We start from the raw sequence: 26,389 nt of genomic DNA on the forward strand, positions 1-26,389 counted from the left end.
CACAAGAATTAGGGGCTGTGGAGTCGAGACTTGGTGGCCATTTTCGTGGAGTTTGAGTCAGGGTAAAATAGCCGTCTCCATAAAGATATAATAAATTACAAGAATGATGGAATTTCCTTTAAATGTCTATTCTGTTCCTGATCTAAAAATTTAGGCCAGGGTATTTTGGGAAGGATTTTGCAAGGACGATGCAATAATATATATATAATTTGTGTTATTAGAATCCTTATAGATGTTTCTAGGATTAGGTTTTATTTTAACAAGTTCCTGGATGGTATCAAAATAACAGACAATGGGGGTCATTTACTAAGGGCCCGATTCGCGTTTTCCCGACATGATACCCGAATATTTCCGATTTGCGTTGATTTTCCCTGATTTGCCCCGAAATTTTGCCGCACGCGATCGGATTGTGGCGCATCGGCGCTGGCATGCACGTGACGGAAATGGGGGTGGGGGGGCGTGGCCAAACGAAAACCCGACGGATTCGGAAAAACCTCCGCATTTAAAAAAAAAAAAGTGTTGCGGGACTCGCGCTCACCTTCACCAGGTATAGGCCGGTGAACTTCAGTGCATTCCGGGGAACTTCAGCGCAGCAGCGCCACCTGGTGGACGTCGGAGGAACTGCCTTAGTGAATCCCGGCCGGACCCGAATCCACCGCAGAGAACGCGCCGCAGGATCGCGAATGTACTGGGTAAGTAAATCTGCCCCATTGTATACTTACTGATGGCCAATGCTCTGGTTGAGTGTGGTGCCGCCAAACTATTGCGACCTTTGTGTGTATACAGAATCTAAGCAGTGATGTGGTATCGATAGCCTCACTGAGTGTCTGTATACAAACCAAAGCCGGTGGTGATAGGCTGTTACGTTCTGAACCGGAGTGGGGTAAGTATATGCCCCCCCCCCCACCGTGGACCTTTATAATAGAAATCCTAATCCCAGACAACCTCTTTTAACTAAATGTATGGAAAAGTAAGGGTGTACATATCTGTGCTTTACATTTATACAAGTATATGAAGAAATGACCATGTAAAGTATATAGTATAATATATTGTATATAAATCTATATTGTACCTTAATACGATCTTCTCTTTGCTTTTTCAGCAGGGCAATTATTTCTTCTCTTCTTTTCGCCTGTAAAAACCAAAGAAAACCAATAAAACTTTTATCTTTAGACTCACAAGATGTTTGCCTCTTGGATGCAGATTGTACAGCCTGCTGATATTTATTAATCTCTCATTCATTTACCTATGAAGATAGGATGAATTGGGCAAGTCATGGGGAACACAGAGATATATATATACCATGAGCCACAAGTATCACTAATGGCCTCTACAGTGTTTTACCAGTATCTACTGTAGTAGACAGCAGTGTCATGTCATGGTGACCTGTACATGAAGTGTGATCAGGATGAACCTACCCTCTGTTGCCTGAGAACAATAGAAAGGTGACCCATTCCATCCCATACAATAGAAACATAGCTATGAATCGTCCCGGATTCAGTGGGACAGTACCGGTTTTTCAGGGCTGTCCCGGACAGTTGGGAGTTTGTCCCACATATCAGCGCTGTGCCCCTTCCCCCTGGTCCGGACAAGAATCGCTCATCGGGATCAGGAGGTGGAACACAAAGAGGAGATGTATGGGACACAGTGGAACACTGCAGCTACTTGCCTCCCTCACTGCTCATGCTTCGTTTCACATGTAACTCCGCCCCTCCTTCCCGAGACACAACCTGGCAGCTTCCTGCTGGACGGGGCAATGTATCATGATAAGAAGAGGAGCTGCTGTGGGAGTGGGGACATTATTATGGAGAGCTGCTGGAGGGCAGCACAGTAATATGGGGAGCTGCTGGAGGGGGGCACAGTATTATGGGAAACTGCAGAAGGGGGCAGATTGTGATGAGGAGCTGCTGGGAGACACACTATTGTGGGGAGCTGCAGGGGTGGGGGCAAACTGTTATGGGGAGCTGTGGGAGGGGGGCACATTATGAAGGGGAGCTACTGGTGGGCGGCACACTATTATGAGGAGCTGCTGGAGGGGTGCACACGATTATGGGGAGATTATTATTAGGAGGTATTCAATAGTGAAATATCATGTTATTTTATTATGAGGCGGATTGTCCATACAGTGTCTCCCATAACACACCCAAAGGTGAAACTGTGCCCTGAATGTCCCTACCATCATTTCTGCAGGTGGTGGTGCTGCCCTGAGGACAGAGGCTCAACTAGCCGCATGGGTGAGACCAACAACTGGTTGGTATATTTCTCTCTTTTTAATCTCTTTATAACCTATGTGTTCCAACTGTGCTTGTTTTTCAAGAATATATCTTTTAAGTACATTAATATGGCCAGAGTCGGCTCCAGGTTTCAGTAGGCCCCTGGGTGACAGAGCCTCAGTGGGCCACTTTTCAGTGAACTCACGTGGTGGCACTAAAAATTCAGAAACTAAAACAGTCTCCTGTTCCCAAAAATATTCCCTAGTTTATCGAACCAAACAGCCCCCTTATGGTTATTTTATGAGAAAAGCCCCCTTATCCCCTATAGATTCCTTATGTACAGCCTTATGTGGGCTCCCCTTTAGAGCCCTGGGCCCCGGCACTTGCCATTGTATGGCCAGTGCTTGTGCCGGCCCAGATTGTAGCATCATAAGTTGCTCTTAACTTTATTGTCCTGGGCCCACTGGTGGATCCTCCTGCCATATGTTGCGCCATTAGGCCTTCCATATGACAAATTACATATTATCTATACAGAAAGTAATGGCTCATCACATGGATCTGACGGACCATATTTCTTAGTTTTAGCACTGTCACATGTCATGTAATTACTACATGAACATATATACTGACATTTCTCAATAATAATCTTCTTATGAGCAGCGCAGATTTTTATTTACGTTCCGATCGGAGCAATCTCTTCATTATCATCAAGCAAGTGTGGAGCTCATTAACCTGAGTGATGGGGGTGATCAATGCCGGCTATAATGTAGCCAGGGGCCCCCTCTGTTACAGTGTGTTTCAGCATCCTATAAATCACTTCAGTCCTACATCTATATAAAGACAGGAATGCCACCAGTACATGGGCACCCAATCAGTGCCACCTCACATATCTTTATACCACTGCAGCGTATTCTGCCTATACATGGGCATTAATATACAGATATACGAGGAAGGTGAAATATGGAGCCAGGGAGGCAACTATACATTAACTCTGCTGCTTCATTATCAAATCCATCTGCCCTATGCAGTAGTGGATTATAATTAAGGCAGTCTGGAGGGCAGCCCGGGGCCCAAAGCCTTCTAGGGGACCCATGGCGACCTCCCAAATTTTATATGTTGAAGGACCTTCACCCATAAAATCCTCATACATCTGTTCTTGCTGTCAATACACTTGTACACAAGAACCATTTCAGGACCTTCCAAGGTCCTCCAAGGGTCCTAAAACCACAGATTGAAAGTAGGCTGAAGAGACACCTCCTCCATTCCTCACAAAAGCTGATTCTAGGACCATATGTAGGAAGTGATTCCAGACTTGTAGGGGCTATAATATTCATATGGTGATAAACACATTTTAATAAGAATTACTAAAGTCACAGACTACAGTTACAGAGCCGGGACTACATTCTCTATTATCCAGCAGATTTCCTGTTGTGTTGCACAGTACATAGAGGACAGCACATGCGGGGGTAATTTGTTTGCCATGAGAAACAGACAAGCTCTGCTAGGTAAGTTCTTCAGTGTTTTGGATCCATTTCTTATTTTGGATCCCAAATACTGACCACAATACTTTAGTGAAATCTCTCTAGAAGAGCTCCCCTTATAGTAGACCTCCTCCTAAAAAGACCATTATACTCTATAGAAACTGCTCCCTATGAGCGGAGCACCACTTTAAGGAAATCTTCCAGCAAAATCAAGCGAGGCAAACCAGGGGCACTTACCCATAGAACCAGGCACCATGACTGTGGCAATCTCCTTATATTTGTTATTCATGGCCTCCTGCCTTCTAAAATCAACTGTTAAAATTATGCTAATAACCCAGAAAGGCTACTGGGGCAGTTCCAAAGGCCCCTCCGTGCTATAGCTTAACAGGCTGTTACACTGTCTCACCCTTCTCCTTTGTCTGCTGTAATCTCACACAGTGGGAGCGAGGGAGTGCTCCTTGCATCTGCAGCACAAAAGAGCTCTGGGAACCGCCTCATTAGTCCTTCAGGCTCATTATCATAATTGTAAAAATTGATTTTAGAAGTAAGGAGGCCATGGATAGCAAATATAAGATCACCACAGTTCCACTGTCTGGATCTATGAGTACACTTGAAAATAGCTCCATTGAGGGGCTGAAACATTGCACCTTACACTTCATTCACTTTCTGTCATTTCTTTTTAATGATTGCTGAGATTCCAACTGATTGGACCTCTAGAGATCCCATGGATAGGGAGTAACTTACAATAGAACAACCATTTTAAAGAGATTGTATAAAGTTTGCATGTTATCCCTATCCACAAGATACGCAATAGCATTTTGATCATGAAAGATCTGACTGCTGAGCCCCCGCGATAGTCATCTGGAGCCGGGTCTCATTTTCAATGATTGCTGAAGCAACAGATTGAGCATGTGTCCTGCAGCTCTATTCAATAATATGGGAGTGTTGGAAATAGTAAATTCACAGTCATTGTCAGAGAGGAGTTGAGCAAACAGGACTCAAGATATCCCCCTGCAGTTTTAGGGCGCTCTCACATGATACGTTGTTTCACGGTTTTTGATGCTTTTTTGATGCATTTTTGACGCATTCCACTGGCTTCAGCCTTGATCACATGCTGAGGTCACATGAAGACTTTGGAATGCGTCAAAAACGCATCAAAACGTGACACAACTCATTGGGGCACATTTACTTACCCGTCCGAGTCGCGATCCCCGATCTGGACTGTCCGACGATGATGCACTGTGCCGCGATCCACATAGATCGAGTGTCCGATATCCTGCATGTGTCACTCCTCGTTCAGGTCCGCCGGGGTTGATCGTCTTCTTCCCGGTGTATGTAAGTACGTGTCTTGTCACTTACATACACCGGCGCTGATGCGACACAAACCCGTTTAAATGTGGCGCAAAACGGAAATCGTCGGAATACCCGCGGAAAGTGCGGTCCACAGACTCTTAATAAATTACCCTTGTGTGAAAACGCCCTGAGATAGTCCAGAATGGGCCACTGATTCTTCGGAACCAGTAGGGACGCTACAATGATAATAGAAATTTCTCCTTCTTTTTACTCTATTGTTGTCCTCAGGATGGTGATACAATTGAAAGTTGTGATACAGCAGAAAGGTTTAAGTCTCTTAAACTTTCACCATCACTTGTTTAAAACCAAGAAAAACCATGTACATGGAAAACAGTAAATGGGGCACAGGCTATCCATACTCCTTCTTTAACACATACTATAATCAGCAAAACACATCATGGCTTTATGTACAGACTTTTACAGAATGTGAAATCTCATCTCTTGCAGACAGAAGTAAAACAGTTAAAGGCATCAACACTAAGAATTCTGCTTCTCAGCCGATCCGATTTGGAAAGAAATGTTTAATGTTTGCTAATGGACTGGAAGCCCTACGTGTGCAATTAATTGGAAGCGCCTATTTGCTGACTTGCAGAATGCACCGTGCTGCACAGCTCAGCTTCTTCGGGAGCTACTATAAAGATTTGTAAGGCTGGCGATTGTCCCAGCCGCTCAATGCGCTCTTTTTATATTAAAGAGAGAAACATTTTTTACTGGAATGACAGCAAATTTGCCAGTTTTCTCAAGTTATGGCTTTAGGGGTGTACACTGCTTGGCGGAGGGTTTATGCAGTGCACATAAAACAGGTGGGATGTGTTCAATTAGCTTTAGCCTATGTTAATGTGTACTCCTCCAGTATAGATGGGTGCAAAGATCAAGTGACAGAACTGAGGCTTAATCCGTAATTATGGCGATGCATAAAAAGCCATTTGTGCTATATCCGTGTACTAAAATGCCTTCTTAGAATGGCGACAGTGACAGTATCCTCTCACATAGCATGGCTCATGTGGATTCTTCTGAATTCTGCATAGAATGACTTTATTATACATGGTCGTACAGCTTCACATGTTGAATCACATAGCAAAATAGGATGGCCACTGCTCCTCTTACTTCCCTTAGTTTGACTTTCTCCTTTCCAGGTCTGATGTTACAAGGAACCAGGGTCATTAGAACAGGGGTGGTGCTCTATTTCTCAAACTAGTCCAACAAACCCAAAATATTTAGAACATGGAAAGGCACTCATCCTCTTTCATTACTCAATTTATCTCTTACCTTTATTCTTTCAATTTAAAAAGTCCATATCAGGGGAGAGGGAAAGTGCCAGACAAGTGCTGTACACGACCGACGGACGTTTCGGTGCGACCAGCGCTTCTTTTCACCATGACCACTGTGTGATATTATCCCACCAGGGTCTTTCCACAGTTTGAGGGCAGCTGGATTCCCAGGGACATGAGTGGCTGGGTGTAGTGTGGCCTAGCGTCACAATAGGGCTCATTCACTAAGGGTCCGCGGAGCGCATTTTCGTCAGGTTTCCCAACGATTTCCTTTTTGCGCTGCATTTAACAGGGCATTTTGGCGCATGCGGTCGGATTTTGGTGCATTGGCGCCGGCTTGCACGCGACACAAATCGGAGGGCAGGCCGTCGGACAACCTGACGGACTCGGACTAAGCGCTTGATTTAACATATCAAATTGTGTCGCAAGACACGCACTTACAAGCACCGAGAAGAAGAAGGTGAACTCTGGCGGACCTCGGCGGGGAAGCGGCGGATGCAGGGACTCGGCCGCACGATCTTAGTGAATCGCACCGGACTTCATCTTCGTCGGAGAACGCACCTCGGGGGGCGGTGGTGAGAAGAGGGGATCCCACAATGTAGATAAGGGATCATGTGGAACTCATCCTTTAATAGTAGAAATGGTCCACACAGCAGCAAGTGACAGGTTGGTAATGATCTTTCCTGCAGGCACTCGAGGAGGTGGATTGGTTGGCTGTGGTGATGATTTCATTGTTGAGCTAGAATTTGGGAGTATCTCAGCTTTGAACCAGTGGTCAGAAGGCTGTAAGTTATATCCAGAGGAGCGGGGTTTGCTCACAATGACCATGACAATGACCATTACAATAAGTCATGACAATGACCATTGGGAGACCAAGGAAAACGTGCCATATTGTTACATGTTCATGCATGTGTGCTTTTCTGTGATCCGTGGTCTATTTATGTGGTTTGTATGACATCAGTGTGTAATCCAGTGTGTACAGGTAGGAATAGGACCTGCTCAGAGTTTTCTACAGCCTCCAAACGGATCTATGAAAAACATGTCCATTGAAATGAATGTGTCAGCGTGTCATCCGCAAAAAAACAGATGAATTAATTGAATGAATCTGCCATATACAATTGGATGTTCTTCAAATGGATGTTATAAGAATATGTACCTGTGTAAAGATAATTTTCCATAAATCTGTTGTCTCTTAGAAACAAAATAGTTGTCCTTGGATACGACCACCTCTTGTGGGGTGAATGGACAAAGAAACAAATTATTCTTGTTTATGAAATGGCCGAGAGATACACCATTTTACATAGAACGAATAAAGGCAGAATCCAGAAGGCTGGGTGGGTATCAATAGCGCATGTCTGGTCACTGCTGCCAAAGGGAAATGGTGGTCGTTTCCAGGGACAGCTATCTTGTTTCTAAGGAAGAACATGGCCACGTTTATAGGACATTGGGGCAGATTTACTTACCCGGTCCATTCGTGATCCAGCGGCGCGTTCTCTGAACAGGATTCGGGTCCGGACGGGATTTATGAAGGTAGTTCCTCCGCCGTCCACCAGGTGTCGATGCTGCGCTGAAAATCATCTGAACGCGCCGGAATACACCGAGCTGGACCAGGTGAAGGTAAGCGCTTCCCAAGCGACACTTTTTCGGTTTTTAAATGCGGCGGTTTTTCCGAATACGTCGGGTTTTCGTTCGGCCACGCCCCCCGATTTCCGTCGCGTGCATGCCAGCGCTGATGCGCCACAATCCGATCGCGTGCGCCAAAATCCCGGGGCAATTCAGGTACAATCGCAAATCGGAAATATTCGGGTAACACGTCGGGAAAACGCGAATCGGGCCCTTAGTAAATGACCCCCATTATCTTCACATACGAATATTTTTTTAATAAAGAAATGTCTATATGTAGTTAAATTAATTACGTTATAATAATAGTTATAATAATAAGTTCTAAGTTATTTGAATACAAAGATGGAAATACCCCTTTAAGGCTGGAATGTAAAACCCCTATCTTAATAAATCCCTCCCAATGTGTATTATGTCCTGAAAATTCTTTGCATAAAGCCATCTCAAAATGAACATGTTAAGCACATGGAGTAAAATGGTGTAGTTTAGCCAGCTAACAGGGACTCCTTGCATCATATTTCTGTAGGATGCTGTAGGATGTACGATATGATCAGTTTCACTCAATAATGCTGGTTGTTTGATCCCAGAATTGACAGTATTAGACAAAGCTCTGTAATCCTGGGAATACTGAGTGCTCTAAACTATGACACAGACTGCAATTTTGGATCATGATAAGGAAAGTAGGATAGATGTGACGCTAAATAATTGTAAATTCCCAGTTTAACAGAAACAAAATCTGCTTTTCGCTTACCCTTAAATATTGTTGGTGACTGATTTATCTTTGAGGATTACAATAGCAAATTTCCATTCTCTGCATGTCTATTGTTAGAACTCAGAATTAATTTGAGCACCATCCTTCTTCCAGATCCAGAGCCGCATCTGATTACATTGGGAGAATTCATTAGACTACATTAATACTTGCATGGTAAAAGGATTGCGGAATATAAAAATCATGGGATGCATTTATAATCTAATTGAGGTTATTAAGGCAGTCCGGGCTGTCCATATTAGTTATCTTTATCATGGAGATAGGTTGACATTAGGGAGGTAGTTAATTACAACAGTAGCTTAACCCTTTAAAATCTGAATATATAATTATGTCCTTGTATGTACAGGATAATAGTGTAATATCTAGAGGCCCACCTACGATATTGTAATATATACAGCCTCCCCCCACAATAGTGTCATATCTACAGGAACCTCCACCAATAGTGTAATATCTAAAGCCTCCCCCACAATAGTGTAATATCTACAGCCTCCCCCCACAATAGTGTAATATCTACAGGAACATCCACCAATAGTGTAATATCTAAAGCCTCCCCCACAATAGTGTAATATCTACAGGAACATCCACCAATAGTGTAAAATCTAAAGCCTCCCCCATAATAGTGTAATATCTACAGCCTCACCACACAATAGTGTCATATCTACAGCTTCTCCCACAATAGTATAATATCTGCAGCTTCCCCCACAATAGTGTCATATTTAGATGCTCCCCTGACAATAGTTTAATAAATACAGCCTCCCCAACAATAGTGTCATATGTAGATGCTCCCCCCACAATAGTGTCATATCTACAGCCTCCCCCTACAATAGTGTAATATCTACAGCATCCCCCACAATAGTGTCATATCTAGAGACACCCCCTACAATAGTGTAATATCTACAGCCTCCCCTACAATAGTGTAATATCTACAGCCTCCCCAACAATAGTGTCATATGTAGATGCTCCCCCCACAATAGTGTCATATGTAGATGCTCCCCCCACAATAGTGTAATATCTACAGCATCCCCCACAATAGTGTCATATCTACAGCATCCCCCACAATAGTGTCATATCTAGAGGCACCCCCTACAATAGTGTCATATTTACAGCATCCCCCACAATAGTGAAACCCAATAACTAGAACAAGCCAATCCAGTTATAATATATCACTAAAATACTTTTCCAATGTTGTGACTTTTACAGGCTCAGAAGATTACACACTCCGGGTTCTGTTACATGAAACAATGTATTTCCATCAATGTTGCTGAATGTAAAGCTCTCGGGGGATCTGTTACTTTAAGAAACTCATTGCTCCTCGGGGATAATATATAAGCTTTCCAGCATCATCTTCTGGGAAACTACTTATGGTTCTGACACCTGCGCAGGCTCTTGTAAATGCAATAATTAAAACTCTCAATCTCCATGAAATGGCAAATCCATAACAGGACTTCAGTGGGAACTGATCTGTAAATCCAGGATCTGCAGATGGGGGGAGGTAAGTATCTTACATCACTGATAAAATAAGCAGCTAATATATTGTCATAATCAGTAATAATGGGTGGGGGTGCTGGGGTCATTAAACCTGTCCAGATGTAATGCAGACTCATTATACTGCCAGTGCTTGTCTGAGTGCCCAGTATTCATTTGTCTTATGCAGTATTTGGCCTTACAATGTGTGGGATGTGCTGCGTCACACCAGCTTTTCTGACCATCTGGATTTCTTCATCCTTCCAATGTACAGTAGGTTCTAGCATGGTCTGCTATCCATCATGTCTTTATCTAGGCCTGGCATCAGGTGGTGTGGTTTTGGGAGATGTAAGGTACATGGCTTTTTTTCTAGGAGCTATAATCCATGGCATATCATAAGATTGTGGAGGAACTACCCCTAGAAAGTTGTCCAATAAATAAAACTTACCAGAGCACTGTAACTCCAATCATAAAAAGTATGAGGTGCCTCAGTTCCCAATGGAAGGTGCACATTCATGATCAATGCTCCATGTGACTTCTAGATATCTGTCACGCACTGGGGTTCGGGTAGAGTCTCTGAGGCTAAAGTCTTGTGGACTCCCTGGACCACCGCGGGAGATAACAATACTAGCCACAACCCGGGAGCGGAGTCTAAGTGGACTCCTGGTCTTTGCCGGAGCCCGCCGCAAGGCGGGATGGTCTTGCTGCGGTGGGGAGCCACCAGGTCGTTCCACGGGTATGACTAGGCCCTCGGTGGCAGCCAAGGTAGGGACACGGGTAGGCAGGACCACGGGTTGGCAGGACCACGGGTAGGCAGGACCTCGGAAGGACGGATGGCAGGACCTCGGAAGGACGGCTGGGATACAGGACCGCCACACGATTACAGGACCGCCACAGGATTACGGGACCGCCACAGGAACACGGGACCGCCACAGGAACACGGGACCGCCACAGGAACACGGGAACACCACAGGAACACGGGAACTCGGAGGCGTCTGGAAACGCTCAGGAATCACGGAGGCGTCTGGAAACGCTCAGGAGGCTTTCTCTTCAGTAGAATGACAGGAAAATCCGGCAGGGGATGTTGGGAGTCGCCAGGCTATCAAGCAGAGCCAGGATGCCAGAGCCAATAAGGAGGATGCTGGCCCTTTAAATTCTTAGAGAGTCGTGGTGCGCGCGCGGCCTATTCCGCGAGCAGGAGCCAGGGACCGGAGCCAGGAGCCAGGAACCAGGAGAGGTAAGCATCGTCCTGGAGGAGTGGGGGCAGCGGCAGCACACGGCGGAGCACGTAACATGGATCGCGGGGGCACCCGTGCCATGACTCCAGACCCGGGCCGGGCAGCGCACGGGTGCACCCGCGATCCGAGACGTGGATCTTGGGGTCACCCGTGACAGTATCACGATTTCAGAACTTTCTTTATTTAAGCAACAAATCCCCTCCTTTCAGCAAACAAATCTATCATTTGTTTTTATGCATTGTGAAACAAACATACCTTGAGAATACTGTAGCAACACTGATGCAGAAACATATCTTGTTTAATCCCGAACCGAGTGGTTTTGCTTAAAAAACAGTTATAAAATTCAGGACCTTGGGAAAGCTGGCTGCATGCTGTCTGACGTTCATAAACACATTAAACAGAGCTTCCTGAACTGTCCAGACAGGACTAATCAACCTGAGCTGGATGACTTATACACAGCAGCTGGGGAATGGTGCAGCGATTGATTACTTCTGCTTGTCAGGGACAACACAATGAATACAGCGTTCTCTGAAGCAGGGCATAATTAGGGTGAGGAGAAGCAAAAGAGCAGACACAGGAGTGACAGAGCCTCATTATAATCATTTCATAATTGTTTTTTCAGCAAATCCACTCAGATCAGGGACTAAACAAGATATGTTTCTGCATCAGTGTAGCTACAGTATTCTCAAGGTATGTTTTGTTCATAATGCATAAAAGTAATGGTAGATTTCCTTTAAACAACCAAGTAAAATGCCAGCGCCACACTAAAAAGATGATACATCGTGGGGGTCTTTCAGGAATGTGGGGCCTCATGCACGTATAACTATGATAATTGGACTCCCAGGCCTGGAGCAATCAATGTTTAGTCTGTGAAATGCAGCCATTACAGGGTCCCTATTTCATGACCGAGCACTTTTGTGTGAATGAACTCTAAAAGGAATAAAAACAGAAGTAGAGATAACAAGCCTAAGGCTGGTGGCACTCGGCCATGGTTAGGTGTGCTGGGTGGATTTCACAGAGCGACCACAATACAGAGGACTCTGTGCATCACAAAACAGCAGCACCTCGCTATGGACAGGAATTCATCATATATGATTCTGCCCCAAATTTGAACAAATATCTGCTATTATTTCACATGTGGATACACAGTGGATTTTTGTCTAGATTCTGCAGTGGATTTTGTCATAATGTGAAAGGAGAAACTTGCTGTGAATCTGCAGTAGAAAACGGATGTGCTGTGTATTATAATAATCTGCAGCTCATGTCATCTTCTGTGTAGAAAAAATGCTGCACCATATGTTCAACAACCCCACCGAGGGCTCACAGTGTATAGGGGAAACTAAAGACTAGGACCAGAGTGGCTGGCCTGGTTACGGCCTAGCTGCAGGTGTCACAGTAGCTCAGTCTTAATGTAGGCCTCATCCAAATCTACGAGGGCCAGCGCGGGAAAGCAAGAAGATGAGGAGGTCACGTGACTATACAGTACCCCAACTTCGGTTCCTTTAATGATCATCTCGGATACAGAACTCTGCCTATGTACCTCAGCAGCATAAAAATGTGAGCTGTTTTTACAAACTAGTTTTGACCCCTTATGGCTTCCGTACAATTCGCAATATAACAACTTGTTAACACATTATATACAAATATAATCAACACCAACAGAATTTATTAGACCCGATATATGTGGACAATTAAGTCGGCCACACTCGGGTCCCAATACAAAACACTAATAATTTGACCAAAAAGTGATGTAACACTCACAATGAGTAAATGTAAAAATTACAATCTTTATTAGTAACATACAAATAATCAAGACACACAGTAGATGAACTACAATGGGTTAAAAGCGTGTGGTACAATAAATAATTCTATCTAGCCCCAAGTATACATGCATAAGACAATAGGGTTTAAGTAAATGCACAGATTAATCCTGTAGGAAAAAATGACAAAAGGAAAATGGAAAACAAATACCATACCAAATCAGATCACACATGGGAGTTTGCCCCATGTGTGATCTGATTTGGTATGGTATGGTTTACTTAAACCCTATTGTCTCATGTATGTATACTTGGGCCTATGCTATATGACAAACTCATTACCTACCCATATACATAGATAGAATTATTTATTGTACCACACATGGCTTTTAACCCATTGTAGTTCATCTACTGTGTGTCTTGATTATTTGTATGTTACTAATAAAGATGGTCATTTTTACATTTACTCATTTTGAGTGTTACATCACTTTTTGGTCAAATTATTAGTGTTTTGACAAATATAATCAAATGTAATGCAAATGCTATAAAAGTGTTCAATATGTTCATTATCTCGGATAATCCCAGATACAGAGTTCTGCCGGAACAACCTTAGCAGCGTAAAACTGAAAGATATACTTACAACCTAGTTTTGACTCCTTACGGCTTGCGTACAATTTATTTGGCCTTATCTACTTGATATTGCTATTTTAGTCTCTGTCTTCCAAATAACTGTTTATGTGTCCTTTCATTCAGGAATGGTTCTGATGTATATTCCAATGAATTTCCTTTAGAGCTCATCCTATTGATGTACATTTTAACCTTCAGTGAAAATTTCTTTTATCCATGATAACTGGGATTACAACATATCCATGGGAACCAAGGACATTATATTTATAGTCTCCAGTACCCAGTTCTTTTATATATACATATATATATATATTTAGTCATGTTATTTATATTTATTTCCGAATTACATGTAACTATGTTTGTATTCTTTTTATATATGTCAGAACTATGCTCTACAGTATTAAACTGGAGGGTAAGTATAAATAATAAAACTTTATTTGTCCCCAAGGGGAAATTCAAATTTCATTGAAGATCTCAAACACACAAGTATAAAAAACATCAAAAAACATACCCATATATACTTGAGTATAAGCTGACCCAAGTATAAGCCGTGGCCCCTAATTTTACCACAAAAACCTGGTAAAACCTATATTTTTTTTACTCAAGTATAAGCCGAGTTTGGGGTTTCAGCACATTTTTTTGTGCTGAAAAACTAGGCTTATACTCGAGTATATATGGTACATTAAAATACATAAACGTGTTTATAAACATCCAAACTAAGGCTGTGACAGCTTGTTTTCAAATCTTATAGTCGCTGGAATAAAGGTTTGCTGCTGCTACCCTCTCCATAGAGTTCAACAGGGCAGAAGACTGAACACGCCGAAATATAGGGCATGTCCTATATTTCGCCGTGCATGGTCATGGTGCGGTGAGCTCACCGCACAGTGACCGGGCGCCATAGACGTCAATAGGTTTTGTTATCAAACTTGAAAGGGAACCGGCCTTAAAGGACATCTACCACCAGGATGAAGGACTTATGCAAATGAGCCTGAGGCGGTCCAGGCTCCTTTAACACCTAGGGAGATTGGGGCCCCTCAGGCTCATCCTTCATCCTGGTGGTAGATGACCTTTAAGGCCGGTTGCCCACATTCAAGTCTGTTCACATAAACTCGCTCTTTGTGTGCAGAATTTGAAACCTATGGATGTATAACTTATACCTTCAGCATTACTACTACCCTGTTTCCCCTAAAAAAGGACATCCCCCAAAAGACCTAGTACAATTTTGTTCAAGCTTAGAAATATAAGGCCTCCCCTGAAAATAAGACCTAGCGGCCGTCATTGCTACAGCTTCGCTACGTGCCATAAATTGTTGACTGTTGCATTGCAAATGTGCTAAGCAGATACCCGAACGAGAAGGAGTCATTGAATGGAATTGCCATTGCTAAACATGAGGGATTGGGAACAATGATTCCAATAGAAATGGAGTCACAAGAAATTTAGGATGAAATTTAGAGTTTGGAGAGTTATAAAGATGTTAGAGAAGTAGATTTTTAGTTTAACAATAAATGTGAATTCTTGTTCATGGAAAAATAGAACAACCCCTGAAAATAAGACCTTTTGCCTCTTTAGGAGCAAAAATTAATATAAGACACTGGGGCTCATTTACTAAGGGTCGCGCTGCTCACTTTTGTCAGACCTTTCACCTTTTTCGTGGTTTACACGCCTTGGACAGGTGTCTGCGCTGGGATTTTGGCGCATGTGATTGTTTTTTTTGGCGCAGCTGCGCTGGCTTCCATGCGACACAAATCAGAGGGAGTGCCTTCGGACGATCCGACTGATTCCAGGATTTAACTTTCAAAATATGTCGCAAGCCCAAGCACTTAGATGCACCACATAAAAGATGGTGAACTCTGTCGGACCTGATCAGGGAAGCGACACATGCAGGATATCGGGCGCACAATCTTAGTGAATGGCGGCACAGTGCATGATCGTCAGATAATGTACTTTCGGTGAACTCCAGCGGATGGGTAAGTAAATGTGCCCCACTGTCTTATCTTCGGGGAAACATGGTATTAAGATCCATAAATCAATGTGAATCCTCTTATCTACAGTATTCTCTGAGATCATTAAAAAAAATACATAGCGGGATTTTACAAAGCCGAAGTTTAATTACTCCATTTAGTCCATTTAATATATCTCTGACATTCGTCCATTAAAGTACTAAGCAGCCCCTATATCCCTCTGACGAGGATCAATCTGAGAAGACAAATGCTGGCCTCCCGCTTTCGATGTCTAATGATTTTCCTTCCTAGAAGATGAACTACAAATGGCTTTTGCACAATTAATATTAATGTATAAGGACAGTACTGACATAAATACAGCACAGGAAACAACAGGACTAGTCAAGAAGCAAAGTTTCAACAATCAATTATCTATAAAATCCAACATTAGAGGCGTTTCACATGTCAGCTGTATCCATCTGAATAACCAAAGGGTTTTTACGGCAAGAGAAGAATTACTGGAATATTTGTGGAGATTTAACTATAGACGAAAAGCACCCAATGGGAGCAGGAATAGTCGCAGGTATAGGCTCTCATTCCTCCTAGAAATTAGTAAATTGACAACTAGGTGTAACCATACACAGTCTTTAAAATGGGGGTCAAACATTCAAAACACTGTAGAAATGAAACTAAAACAGTGGCAGCCATCGTATTGGTGGTCTGTGATAAGCTAGGAGCCATATATGCCATATGGTTGGTGCTCCTGAAATAATTGAGATTGGAGGTTTTTCCTATTTGGAGAACTGCTATAAAAGAAGTTTTTCCCATAAAAACAGCCCAGATTAGGGACAACCATCCAGATTCAAGTGCACTGGCTCATAAGATGAAAACTATTTTTAGGACCTGACTTGTACTATAAAGGGTCCCAAACTTTTTCACCTTTGTCAGTGGGCATGTTTATGAGTTTCTAGGTGAAATTGAAGGGTCTGTTGACTTGAGTCTGCAAGGGATTTAATGCACCAAAATCCTACTGATAGGTTCCTTTTTGGCTCTCAATTTAGGTCCCTCTAGAATTGTTTGAGGAAACCTGCAGTGAAATTTTAGATCCGTAGAAAATCCTCTGAAAATATAATAATTCCCTTATTTATATAGCGCACACAGATTACGCAGCGCTGCACAGAACTTGCCAAATCGGTCCCTGTCCCCAATGGGGCTCACAGTCTAATCACCGTACCAGTATGTTTTGTAGTGTGGGAGTTAACCGGAGGACCCAGAGGAAACCCACAAAAACACGGAGAGAACATACAAACTCTTTGCAGATGTTGACCCTTGGACTTGAACCCACGTCCCCAGCGCAGCAAGGCTGTAATACTAACCACTTAGCCACCGTGCTGCCCAAGAATATGTGGTGAATCTGCAACATGCTGTAAATTTACATCTCCAATTTTTGTGAAGAAAATATTCACAACCTATAGATGACATTTATAGCAGCATTAAACAATATGTGCATTAACCTTTGCACTTATACATGTGTAGTACACAGTGTCCCATTAATGTACACTATGCACAAGCATTACACTCTAATAAGACTTTGCCTGATATCTAGATGAGTTTCTGTCCAAGAGGAAGAAGTGTTCTCCATGGGTCATACTTTTTTTTTTTTGCAGAAAGGACCCCTAGAAACCTAATTTACATATCATCATCAGTTTTTCCCTGTATGACGGAAAACAATACAGCAGCCTCCTGAACTATGTACAGACTAGGCTGCTTAGGGAGAAACTGATACTGCCCGCTACCTGGCCGGATTATCACACCTGGAGAAAACATCATTTCAATGCTGAAATGCATTGCAATAGGAAAAAGTATATTATTTTAGTATTGTGTATGCTGTGCTGATGGGTAATGTTGTGGAAGGGGCAAAAATATGCTAACTGCTCTGTCAGCACATAAACATTTGGGGTTATTAGCAGCCAGGCAATGTATATAGTAAAACATACATGGTCGTAATAAATGACAGTTTCATGATAAGGCTATTTTTTTATATTATATACAAATGAGCAGGATAAGTGAGACACGCTTGTCATCTCTAAATCATAGCTGCTCCCCTCCCCATCTACTCCTACTTTATAGTATATCCCTGGCAGAGGCTTAAGGCTGCCAACAAGAGGAAGATTGAAACCAGCGCTGACCCCTCCATCCCTCATCTCTGATTCTCCTACTGAGGAAACTCTATTAACTAAATACATTGCCGCCATAATAAATCTGCTATTCCTCCTGGTCTTTTAAGTGCAGATAGTATTAGAGCTTCCTATTACCAGGAAAAATGTATTTTATATGGTTGACATATAGGGATAAAACAGATTATTCCAGCTACAATATTCCGGTATATAATAGGTATATATGCACAATGTTGGACTGGGATTCCATTCTGGACGCCCACCTCCTATTATATCATTGTAAAGAGACCCTACTATTTTCCAAATTGGGTTGCCTTGTGCTGTACATCTGTTATCCAATAATGGGTTACATCCTGGGCCCACCAAAGGATCCTCTGATTCAATGGTGGGCCAGTCTAACACTGGGCAATAAAATTTTCGCTTTTCACCCAGTAAATCCAGTGCGGTGGGTCCAAAGTGATAACTACCATAAAATATCACATCTTGCAAACATCAGTGTACTACAAATTGATAGGACAGGTTTTCCAAAAAACATACAGATTTAGCCGTGATTTTGTAAAAATCATGTGGTGCCCCTTACAACTGTGTCAGTGCTACCCTGTGTAGCCCTAGTCTCATTCAGCCAGCAGTGTGTGGATACAACATGTGTATACAATATTCGGCAAGTAATGTAAGAATACAATGGGGGTCATTTACTAAGGGCCTGATTCACGTTTTCCCGACGTGTTACCCGAATATTTCCAATTTGCGCCGATTTTTCCCCAGGATTTTGGCACATGCGATCGGATTGTGGCGCATCGGCGCTGTCATGCACGTGGCGGAAATCGGGGCCGTGGCCGAACGAAAAACCGCCGCATTTAAATTAAAAAATGTCTTGCAAAAATTGCACTTACCTTCACTCAGCCCGGCTCGGTGTATTCCAGTGCGTTCCGATGCTCTTCAGCGCAGCAGCGCCACCTGGGGGACGGCGGAGGAACTACCTTAATAAATCCCGGCCGGACCCGAATCCAGCGCAGAGAACGCACCGCTGGATCGCGAATGGGCCGGGTAAGTAAATCTGCCCCAATGTATGGATACAATACTCAGCCAGCAACCTATGTATACAATATTCAGCCAGCAATGTATGTATACAATGTATGGATACAATACTCAGCCAGCAATGTATGTATACAATGTATTGATACAATATATGTGCACACTTGTGATTCACGGCCTCATCGCCCTATTACACAGTAAGAGAGAGATTATATAAGAGATGACACTTACTTTCTGCATATAAATGGATCGTTGTTCCATCTCTTGTACTCTCTGAGCTTCCAATAGGAAATACTCTGTCTCTGGAATAAGAGAATCTGCCTTATGACGTGATCTTAGCAACCGGCAAGATGTTTATACATGAAAACGGAATATTATATGATGTGTGTAGCTCAATGTTATCATTTGCAGGAAAGTCAAATAGTTTTGGACAGGGCCAGAGACATTAAAGGGATCTGTCAGCAGTTCTGACCATACAAAGCTGCAGACAGTGTTAGGTATGGTCCCTGGAGATCAGTGTGACCATACCTTACTACCTTTGTATATGGTCTTAGTAGCAGCAGGACTGTGGGAAACGCATTTATATTTCAGGACTTGAGCACTGTGGTACATTGATGGGCAGAGAGCATAGCACAACCCCTCCCTACAGAAGCCTGGAGGGGGGCCTCGCTGATTAGAGTATTTTGCATACAAGAAAACTTATTAAACTTATTAAATTGATTGGACAGTGTCAGAGAAGCTGCTGTGTATATACACAGTGTGATCTCACTATGTTCATCTATCATTTTGATTGGACAGTGTCAGAGAAGCTGCTGTGTACATACACAGTGTAATCTCACTAGGCTCATCTATCATTTTGATTGGACAGTGTCAGAGAAGATTAGTATAACACACACCCACTCCTCCAACCCAGCTCCTCCTCTCTGACAGTGGAGAGGATTATAACGTCAGATACCAGGACTCATATCTCTGCAACCATAGGGGATAGAAAGAAAGTTCAAAGTGCCTCTGGATCTGTGTAGCAGCCCCTACAGTATATCTATTACCACATATGTTAGGTGGTGAAAGGACCTGGCATTTAAGTCCCGCCTCTTGAAGGGGCCACTTTTTGTGTGACATTATACCATTCCCTTTCTTCTTTGATAGAACTGGTTGGTTAAAATGTCAGATAATTCAAGTCATATTACCTGTGCCTGGATTAATTTATCTTATGTATAATATATTATGTATATTATTATACACCTGGGTTTCATACTCACTAAGGTCCTCCAGCTCCTTCTGCGTGTAATTCCATCCTGATAAATAAAATGAAGATAAAGTAAGTAAACCAGGGAACAGTCCAGCGTCACCCCCAATCCTGCGTGTCTGCAGGTCCCCGCCCACCATTGTTCATCTCAGTGATGTGACTTTTCATTAAGAATAATTCATTATATGGGAATCAGCGAGTAAAAGCGAATGTGTATTGATCCCTTTAACCCTATTGCTGACGAGGCGCTTTCAGCTGAAGTGTCATTTTAGTGAACTCCGGGCCCATTTACTGCAGCGATTAGCCGATAATGATGGAGTATAAGGGCCAGACAGGTGGGTGCTGCGTACGCTGTAAGGGTGGCGGCACACGTGTCGTTTTGAACCCGTTTTTAAGCAATCCGTTAAAAAATTGTATGCGTTTTTGACCGTTTCCCTCAATTATCTTAATTAAGATAATTAGGAAACGGTCAAAAAACGGTCAAAAAACAGATGCGTTTTTTTAACGGACTGCTTAAAAACGGGCTTAAAACTGTTTCAAAACGCTAACGCCACCCCGAGGGTGATGGCACATGGGTTTGAACACGTTTTGGGCCGTTTTTAAGCAGTCAGTTAAAAAATGCATGCGTTTTTGATCGTTTTCCTCAATTATCTTAATTAAGATAATTAGGAAGGGGATAAAAACAAACAGTCAAAAAACTGATACGTTTTGGCGTTTTTACGCGTTTTTGGCCCCGTTTTTAAGCAGTCCGTTAAAACCGCATGCGTTTTTTGAAAACTACTATCTTAATTCAAACAGGTCAAAAATGGATGCGTTTTAAAAAAAAACGTTTTTTAACGCATGCGTTTTTTGGACGGACTGCTTAAAAAACGGTCCAAAAAACGAGTTCGAACGCCATGTGTGGTATCACCCTAAAGCCGGCGCCACACAGGGCGCTTTGTCTGCGCTTGCAAACGCAAACGCAGACAAAGTCGCGCCCACCGGGGCGGGCCTCGGCCCGATCGCATCGGCGTTTCATTGAAAACGCCTGCAATCGGGAACGAGCCGCCGGTGTTTTGCGTTAATTTAACGCGAAACACCGGCGGCTCGTTCCCGATCGCAGGCGTTTCCATAGAAACGCCGATGCGATTGGGCCGAGGCCCGCCCCGGTGGGCGCGACTTTGTCTGCGTTTGCAAGCGCAGACAAAGCGCCCTGTGTGGCGCCGGCCTAAGGGCGCGTTCACACGTTGCGTTTTGACCTGCGTTTTCATTGCGTTTGAAACGCATATACAACAGCTGAGGAGAGGTGATTTGCCTAATTACATCACTGTTAACGTTTCCATTTACAAAACGCATCGTAAACGCGATGTTAACGCATGCGTTAACAAAGTGTTAACACGTGCGTTTTGTTAACGCATGCGTTAACATTGCATTTACAAACGTAAACGGTAATGTAATTAGGCAAATTACCTCACATCAGCTGTTGTATATGCGTTTCAGACGCAATGAAAAAGCAACCAAAACACAACGTGTGAACGCGCCCTAAGGCTGCGTTCACACATGGCGTTTACATTGCATTTTGAAACCCGATACAGCAGCTGAGAAGAGATTTGCCTAATTACATTACTGTTAACATTTGTGTTTACTAAACGCAACGTTAACAGTAATATAATTAGGAAAATCCCCTCTCCTCAGCTCTTGTATCGGGTTTTAAAACGCGAGGTAAACGCCACGTGTGAACGCAGCCTTAGCCGTACCTCGTGTCCATGCTGCGATATTGGGAAGAGGATGAACACTATATCATGTAATAGTTTATTTGTACAGAAAAATCCATATCATCGTATATATCTATACATATATATTTATTTTTTACATCTAATTTGGCAAAAACTACCGTATTCAAGAAGCAAATATAGTTACTGATGATCCTTGATGGTTATCCCTATTCCTTGGGAACTAACAAGACAATATAAGTGTAAGATTTAATTTTTGGGTTTTTTTAGGCTGTTTTACATGACATATGTAACTGACAATGTACAGAAGTTCTGAAAAAATACAGACAAGGGGGTAACTGAGCTATGTGCTATGCAGATTTGAAGTCTGACGTCATACCGCAAGGTGTGAACCCGCCCCTGTACTCACGCGGCTTGTCCTCCCCGGCAGCTCTCAGCCTCTGCTGCACGTCCCCGGACACCAGCCTGGACTCCAGCGGAGGCTGCAGGGAGATGGAGCTCCAGAATATCTTACTGCACATCACATCGTGCTCACCAGAACCGGCAAACACCGTGCAGTCATCATAACCGCGCTCCTGCAGGCCGGACATGCCGCACTGTGTGTACACGGACGTCACCGTCACCATGGAGAGGAACGCTGAGCATGCGCAGAGAGGATGTGTCCTCTTCATGTTGTGTTTTCCTTCCTTCTTAGGTAGCAGTGTATATTGTTACATACTCAGTGTATGCAATCATGCAAATACAAACAATTAATAAAATAACAAAGCGATTTATGGAAGGCAGAGGAGGCTGCTGTGGGAAGTAGTTAAAACCTTTCCATATGGCCCAGCAAATACTTTCATGCAGGGGTGTACATAAATATCATGGGGTCCCCTTTATGAACTTATATACAGAGCGCTCCCCACTATACAGTGCTCCCCTGCTATACAGCGCACCCCACTATACATTGCTCCCCTGCTATACAGCGCACACCACTATACAGCGCACCCCACTATACAGTGCTCCCCTGCTATACAGCGCACCCCACTATACAGTGCTCCCCTGCTATACAGCGCTCCCCTGCTATACAGCGCTCCCCTGCTATACAGCGCTCCCCTGCTATACAGCGCTCCCCTGCTATACAGTGCTCCCCTGCTATACAGTGCAGCCTCCTATAGAGCGCAACCCAATATACAGTCTCCCCTGCTATAGAGCGCACCCCACTATACAGAGTTCCCCTCCTATAGAGCACACCCCGCTATACAGTGCTCCCCTGCTATAGAGCACACCCCGCTATACAGTGCACCTTAACCCTACTATACAGTGCTTCCCTGCTATAGAGCACACTATACAGTTCTCCCCTGCTATACAGCGCATCCCGCTATGCAGTGCTCCCCTGCTATACAGCGCACCCCACCTGCTGTACAAGACTCCTTGCACAACTGCATAGAACCCCCTTTTTTATACAGCATCCCCTGCCTCCTTCTATACAGGGCTCTTATTCTACAGTAGAAAATTGAGAAGCAGCACTCCGGTATTTCCAGTGAATAAAGTGGTTTTTATTCCACCAACATAGTGCGACGTTTCGCCAATTCAATCAAGGCATTATCAAGCATGCTTGATAATGCCTTGATTGAATTGGCGAAACGTCGCACTATGTTGGTGGAATAAAAACCACTTTATTCACTGGAAATACCGGAGTGCTGCTTCTCAATTTTCTACTGTATGATATTGGGGTCATTGTCGGACCTCTTAAAGAAGACCTGCACCCGATTATATATATATATACACGGTGCCGCTCAAAACACCCTGTTTTTGGGCTCTTATTCTATATATAGCATCCACCTTACTCAAAAGCACCCCCCCCCCCCCAACACTATACAGCAGCCTCCCTTCCTCTCTCTATTCAGGGCTCCTGTTCTATATAGCACTCTCCTGATTCTAAACCAACCCCAACAATATTCAGCAGCCCCTGCTGCTCCCCAGCGATTCTTTTCTATACATCCACCCCCTCCTGCCTCTCCTATATACAGTTCCCCCCTGCTGTACATCACCCCTTTACATCCAGATGCAGATGCATTGAATCTATAGCCCTAAAGGCTGCTACAATATACTGCAGTACTACAGTGTAGTTTCCAGCATGGCTTTCCTACAAGAGTTGTATTCATAACTGACTGACATCATAAATGTCTGATCCAACTGCAAGGATCCCCTGTGATCAGCAGAGAGGGGGACCACAAGTCACATTTGCATTTCAGCTGCCCAATCCTTTAGTTTATAGGAAGGTAGCGTTCAGAATAACCATTATGTGCTCTTATGTTTATGGCCAGCTTAAAGGGATTGTCCCTTGAGGATAGGGAATAAGTCAGATTGATGGGGGTGCAACCATAGGCGGTTTAGTCAAACACAGAAATGCTGTCCGCCTGCTCTTGGCTGTAGGTCCTTATGGTTATACCCCAAGTGATCAGACTAAGATCATTTAAGGCTAAGTGCACACACTGGAAAGTTACAGCAAATCTATCATCACTGCCACACTAATGGGGCCATTACCATATTAAGCGATGTGCATATATAAAGGTATACTTACCTTTTCATATCTTTAAGGGGGAGGGTGGGCATGATGCAGAATCTCACAGAGAGTTTGCCTCATTATAATAGCCGGGTACCATGATCACGTTATACAGAAGGCAGATTCAGGACTTTTGGAAGACCTTGAACAGTCCCAAAATGGCTCTTGTGTACAAGTGTTTTTAGAACACAAATAGATGTGCAAGGATTTAATGGGTGAAGATCCTGCCAAGTATCAAATTTATTGGGTGGATTTGGTGGCCATAGGCACCACAGGAAGGCTTGGGCCCCGGGCTACTGCCCAAACTGCCTGTATTATAATCCACTACTGGGTGTTGTGTATTCAGCCAATGCAATTTGGCAATTTTTCTTCACAAAATGTCCAGTTATTGTCCAAATTATGAATGCATTTTATTTTGGGGATGTATTTTGGTTGCAAAAAATAAAAGCATGCGCCTAGCAGTGCTAATTTATGTTCATTGTTTGTAAATAGTTTTTGAAGCCACAACTCATATCTTTTGTAGGTTCTAAGCTGTTTTCCCCACAATTTAAAGGAAATCTACAATCACAGTCAAGCCTGATAAACCAGGGACACTATAGATTCAGGCACCGTGACTGCAATCTTCTTACATTTGTTATCCATGGCCTACTTACTTCTGAAATCAACTTTTAAAATGATGCTAATGAGCCAGTAGGGCCCTGGGGCATTACCAGAGCCCCTCAGTACTGCAGATTCATGGGTTGTTACACTGTTGCCCCCACCCTATACCTCACTGCAGCAGAGGAAGAGTCATCACACGGTGGGAGGGGGAAGTGCTCCTGCATAGTTTAACAGCTTGTGAATCTGCAGCACATATGTACTCTGATATCACCAGAGCCGTTCTGGCTCATTAGCATCATTTTAAAAGTTGATTTTAGAGGGAAGGAGACCATGGATAACAAATATAAGAATATAACCACAGTCACAGTACTTGGATCTTCGAGTAAGGTTTATCAGATCTCATTTTGATGGTAGATTTCCTTTAAATTATGATTTTGAGGGGAAAACAGCAACAATTACTGAGCCCCTAGCCACCCCATACTTTAGATACTAGGAGCCATAAGACACCAGGACTCTAAGGCTCTGGACAGTAGCTAAAATAGTTTATTTTATATGTTTGATACAGCAATAGGTCTATTACAAAATCCTACATTTATATCGATAGTTTGTGGTTTGTAAAGAAAAACAAACAAATCAGAAATAATCAAACTTTAATTATCCTGTCTTGTAACAAACATAAAAGTAAATATAAGCAAAGGAATAAAACAAACAGTCTGTATTACATCCAGAGCCATCCATAGTTGTGTTCATGTTGTTGGGATTCGCTCCCCTTTACCTGGCTGTATAGTTAGTGATTGATCGGATCTCAAATCATCTAACCACACTGCCTGGTAACTGGGCCGGGAATATGCTTCTTATAAACAAGAAATATGATAATAAAAATACTGTTGCAATGATTAAGTGATCCACATGGAGCTGCCGAGGGAAACTCTGCAGGATTTCGCTCATGTAGACAAAAATCTTCAATGCTTAGAAGTCAGTGTAACAAATCTATATACCCATTATCCACAATGTAATGGAACGTAGCAGAAAGTAACATCTTGTAGAGTATCCACTGTGCTTTTGTGTTTGGTTTTGATGGTAGTTTAGTTAGTGATTGTAAGCTGTATACACACACAATCAGCTAACTACACTGCCTGAAAGCCAAACACAGGCTGAGGATCCATCCACATCATACACCTGAAAGTAGAAAGCAATGAACGTGACACATGGAAGAACTGAAAGAAATCTTTCCATCTACCCGAAGATTGCAAACACCATCTCTACTTGTAATATCTCCTGGACTAGGACACCTACCTGTGAGGAGCAGTAAGAAGTCCTGGAAGCTCCTCCAAGGAA

At 43.2% G+C, this 26,389-nt stretch overlaps 1 protein-coding gene across 1 annotated transcript in view; it reads right to left on the reverse strand.

Annotated features, from left to right (window-relative positions):
- Window positions 1-22,552, reverse strand: part of HOATZ (HOATZ cilia and flagella associated protein) — a 29,299-nt gene extending 6,747 nt beyond the window's left edge. The window contains exons 1-4 of the mRNA XM_072113232.1: window positions 22,313-22,552; window positions 20,205-20,240; window positions 19,177-19,247; window positions 1,073-1,132 (exon numbers count right to left, since the gene is read on the reverse strand). Coding sequence (XP_071969333.1) covers window positions 1,073-1,132; window positions 19,177-19,247; window positions 20,205-20,240; window positions 22,313-22,529 — 384 coding nt within the window. The 5' untranslated portion in view covers window positions 22,530-22,552. The remainder of the gene's footprint in view (window positions 1-1,072; window positions 1,133-19,176; window positions 19,248-20,204; window positions 20,241-22,312) is intronic.
- Between the last annotated feature and the right edge of the window lie 3,837 nt (window positions 22,553-26,389).

Source organism: Engystomops pustulosus, chromosome 6 (genome assembly GCF_040894005.1).
Source record: "Engystomops pustulosus chromosome 6, aEngPut4.maternal, whole genome shotgun sequence".
NCBI lineage: Eukaryota > Metazoa > Chordata > Amphibia > Anura > Leptodactylidae > Engystomops > Engystomops pustulosus.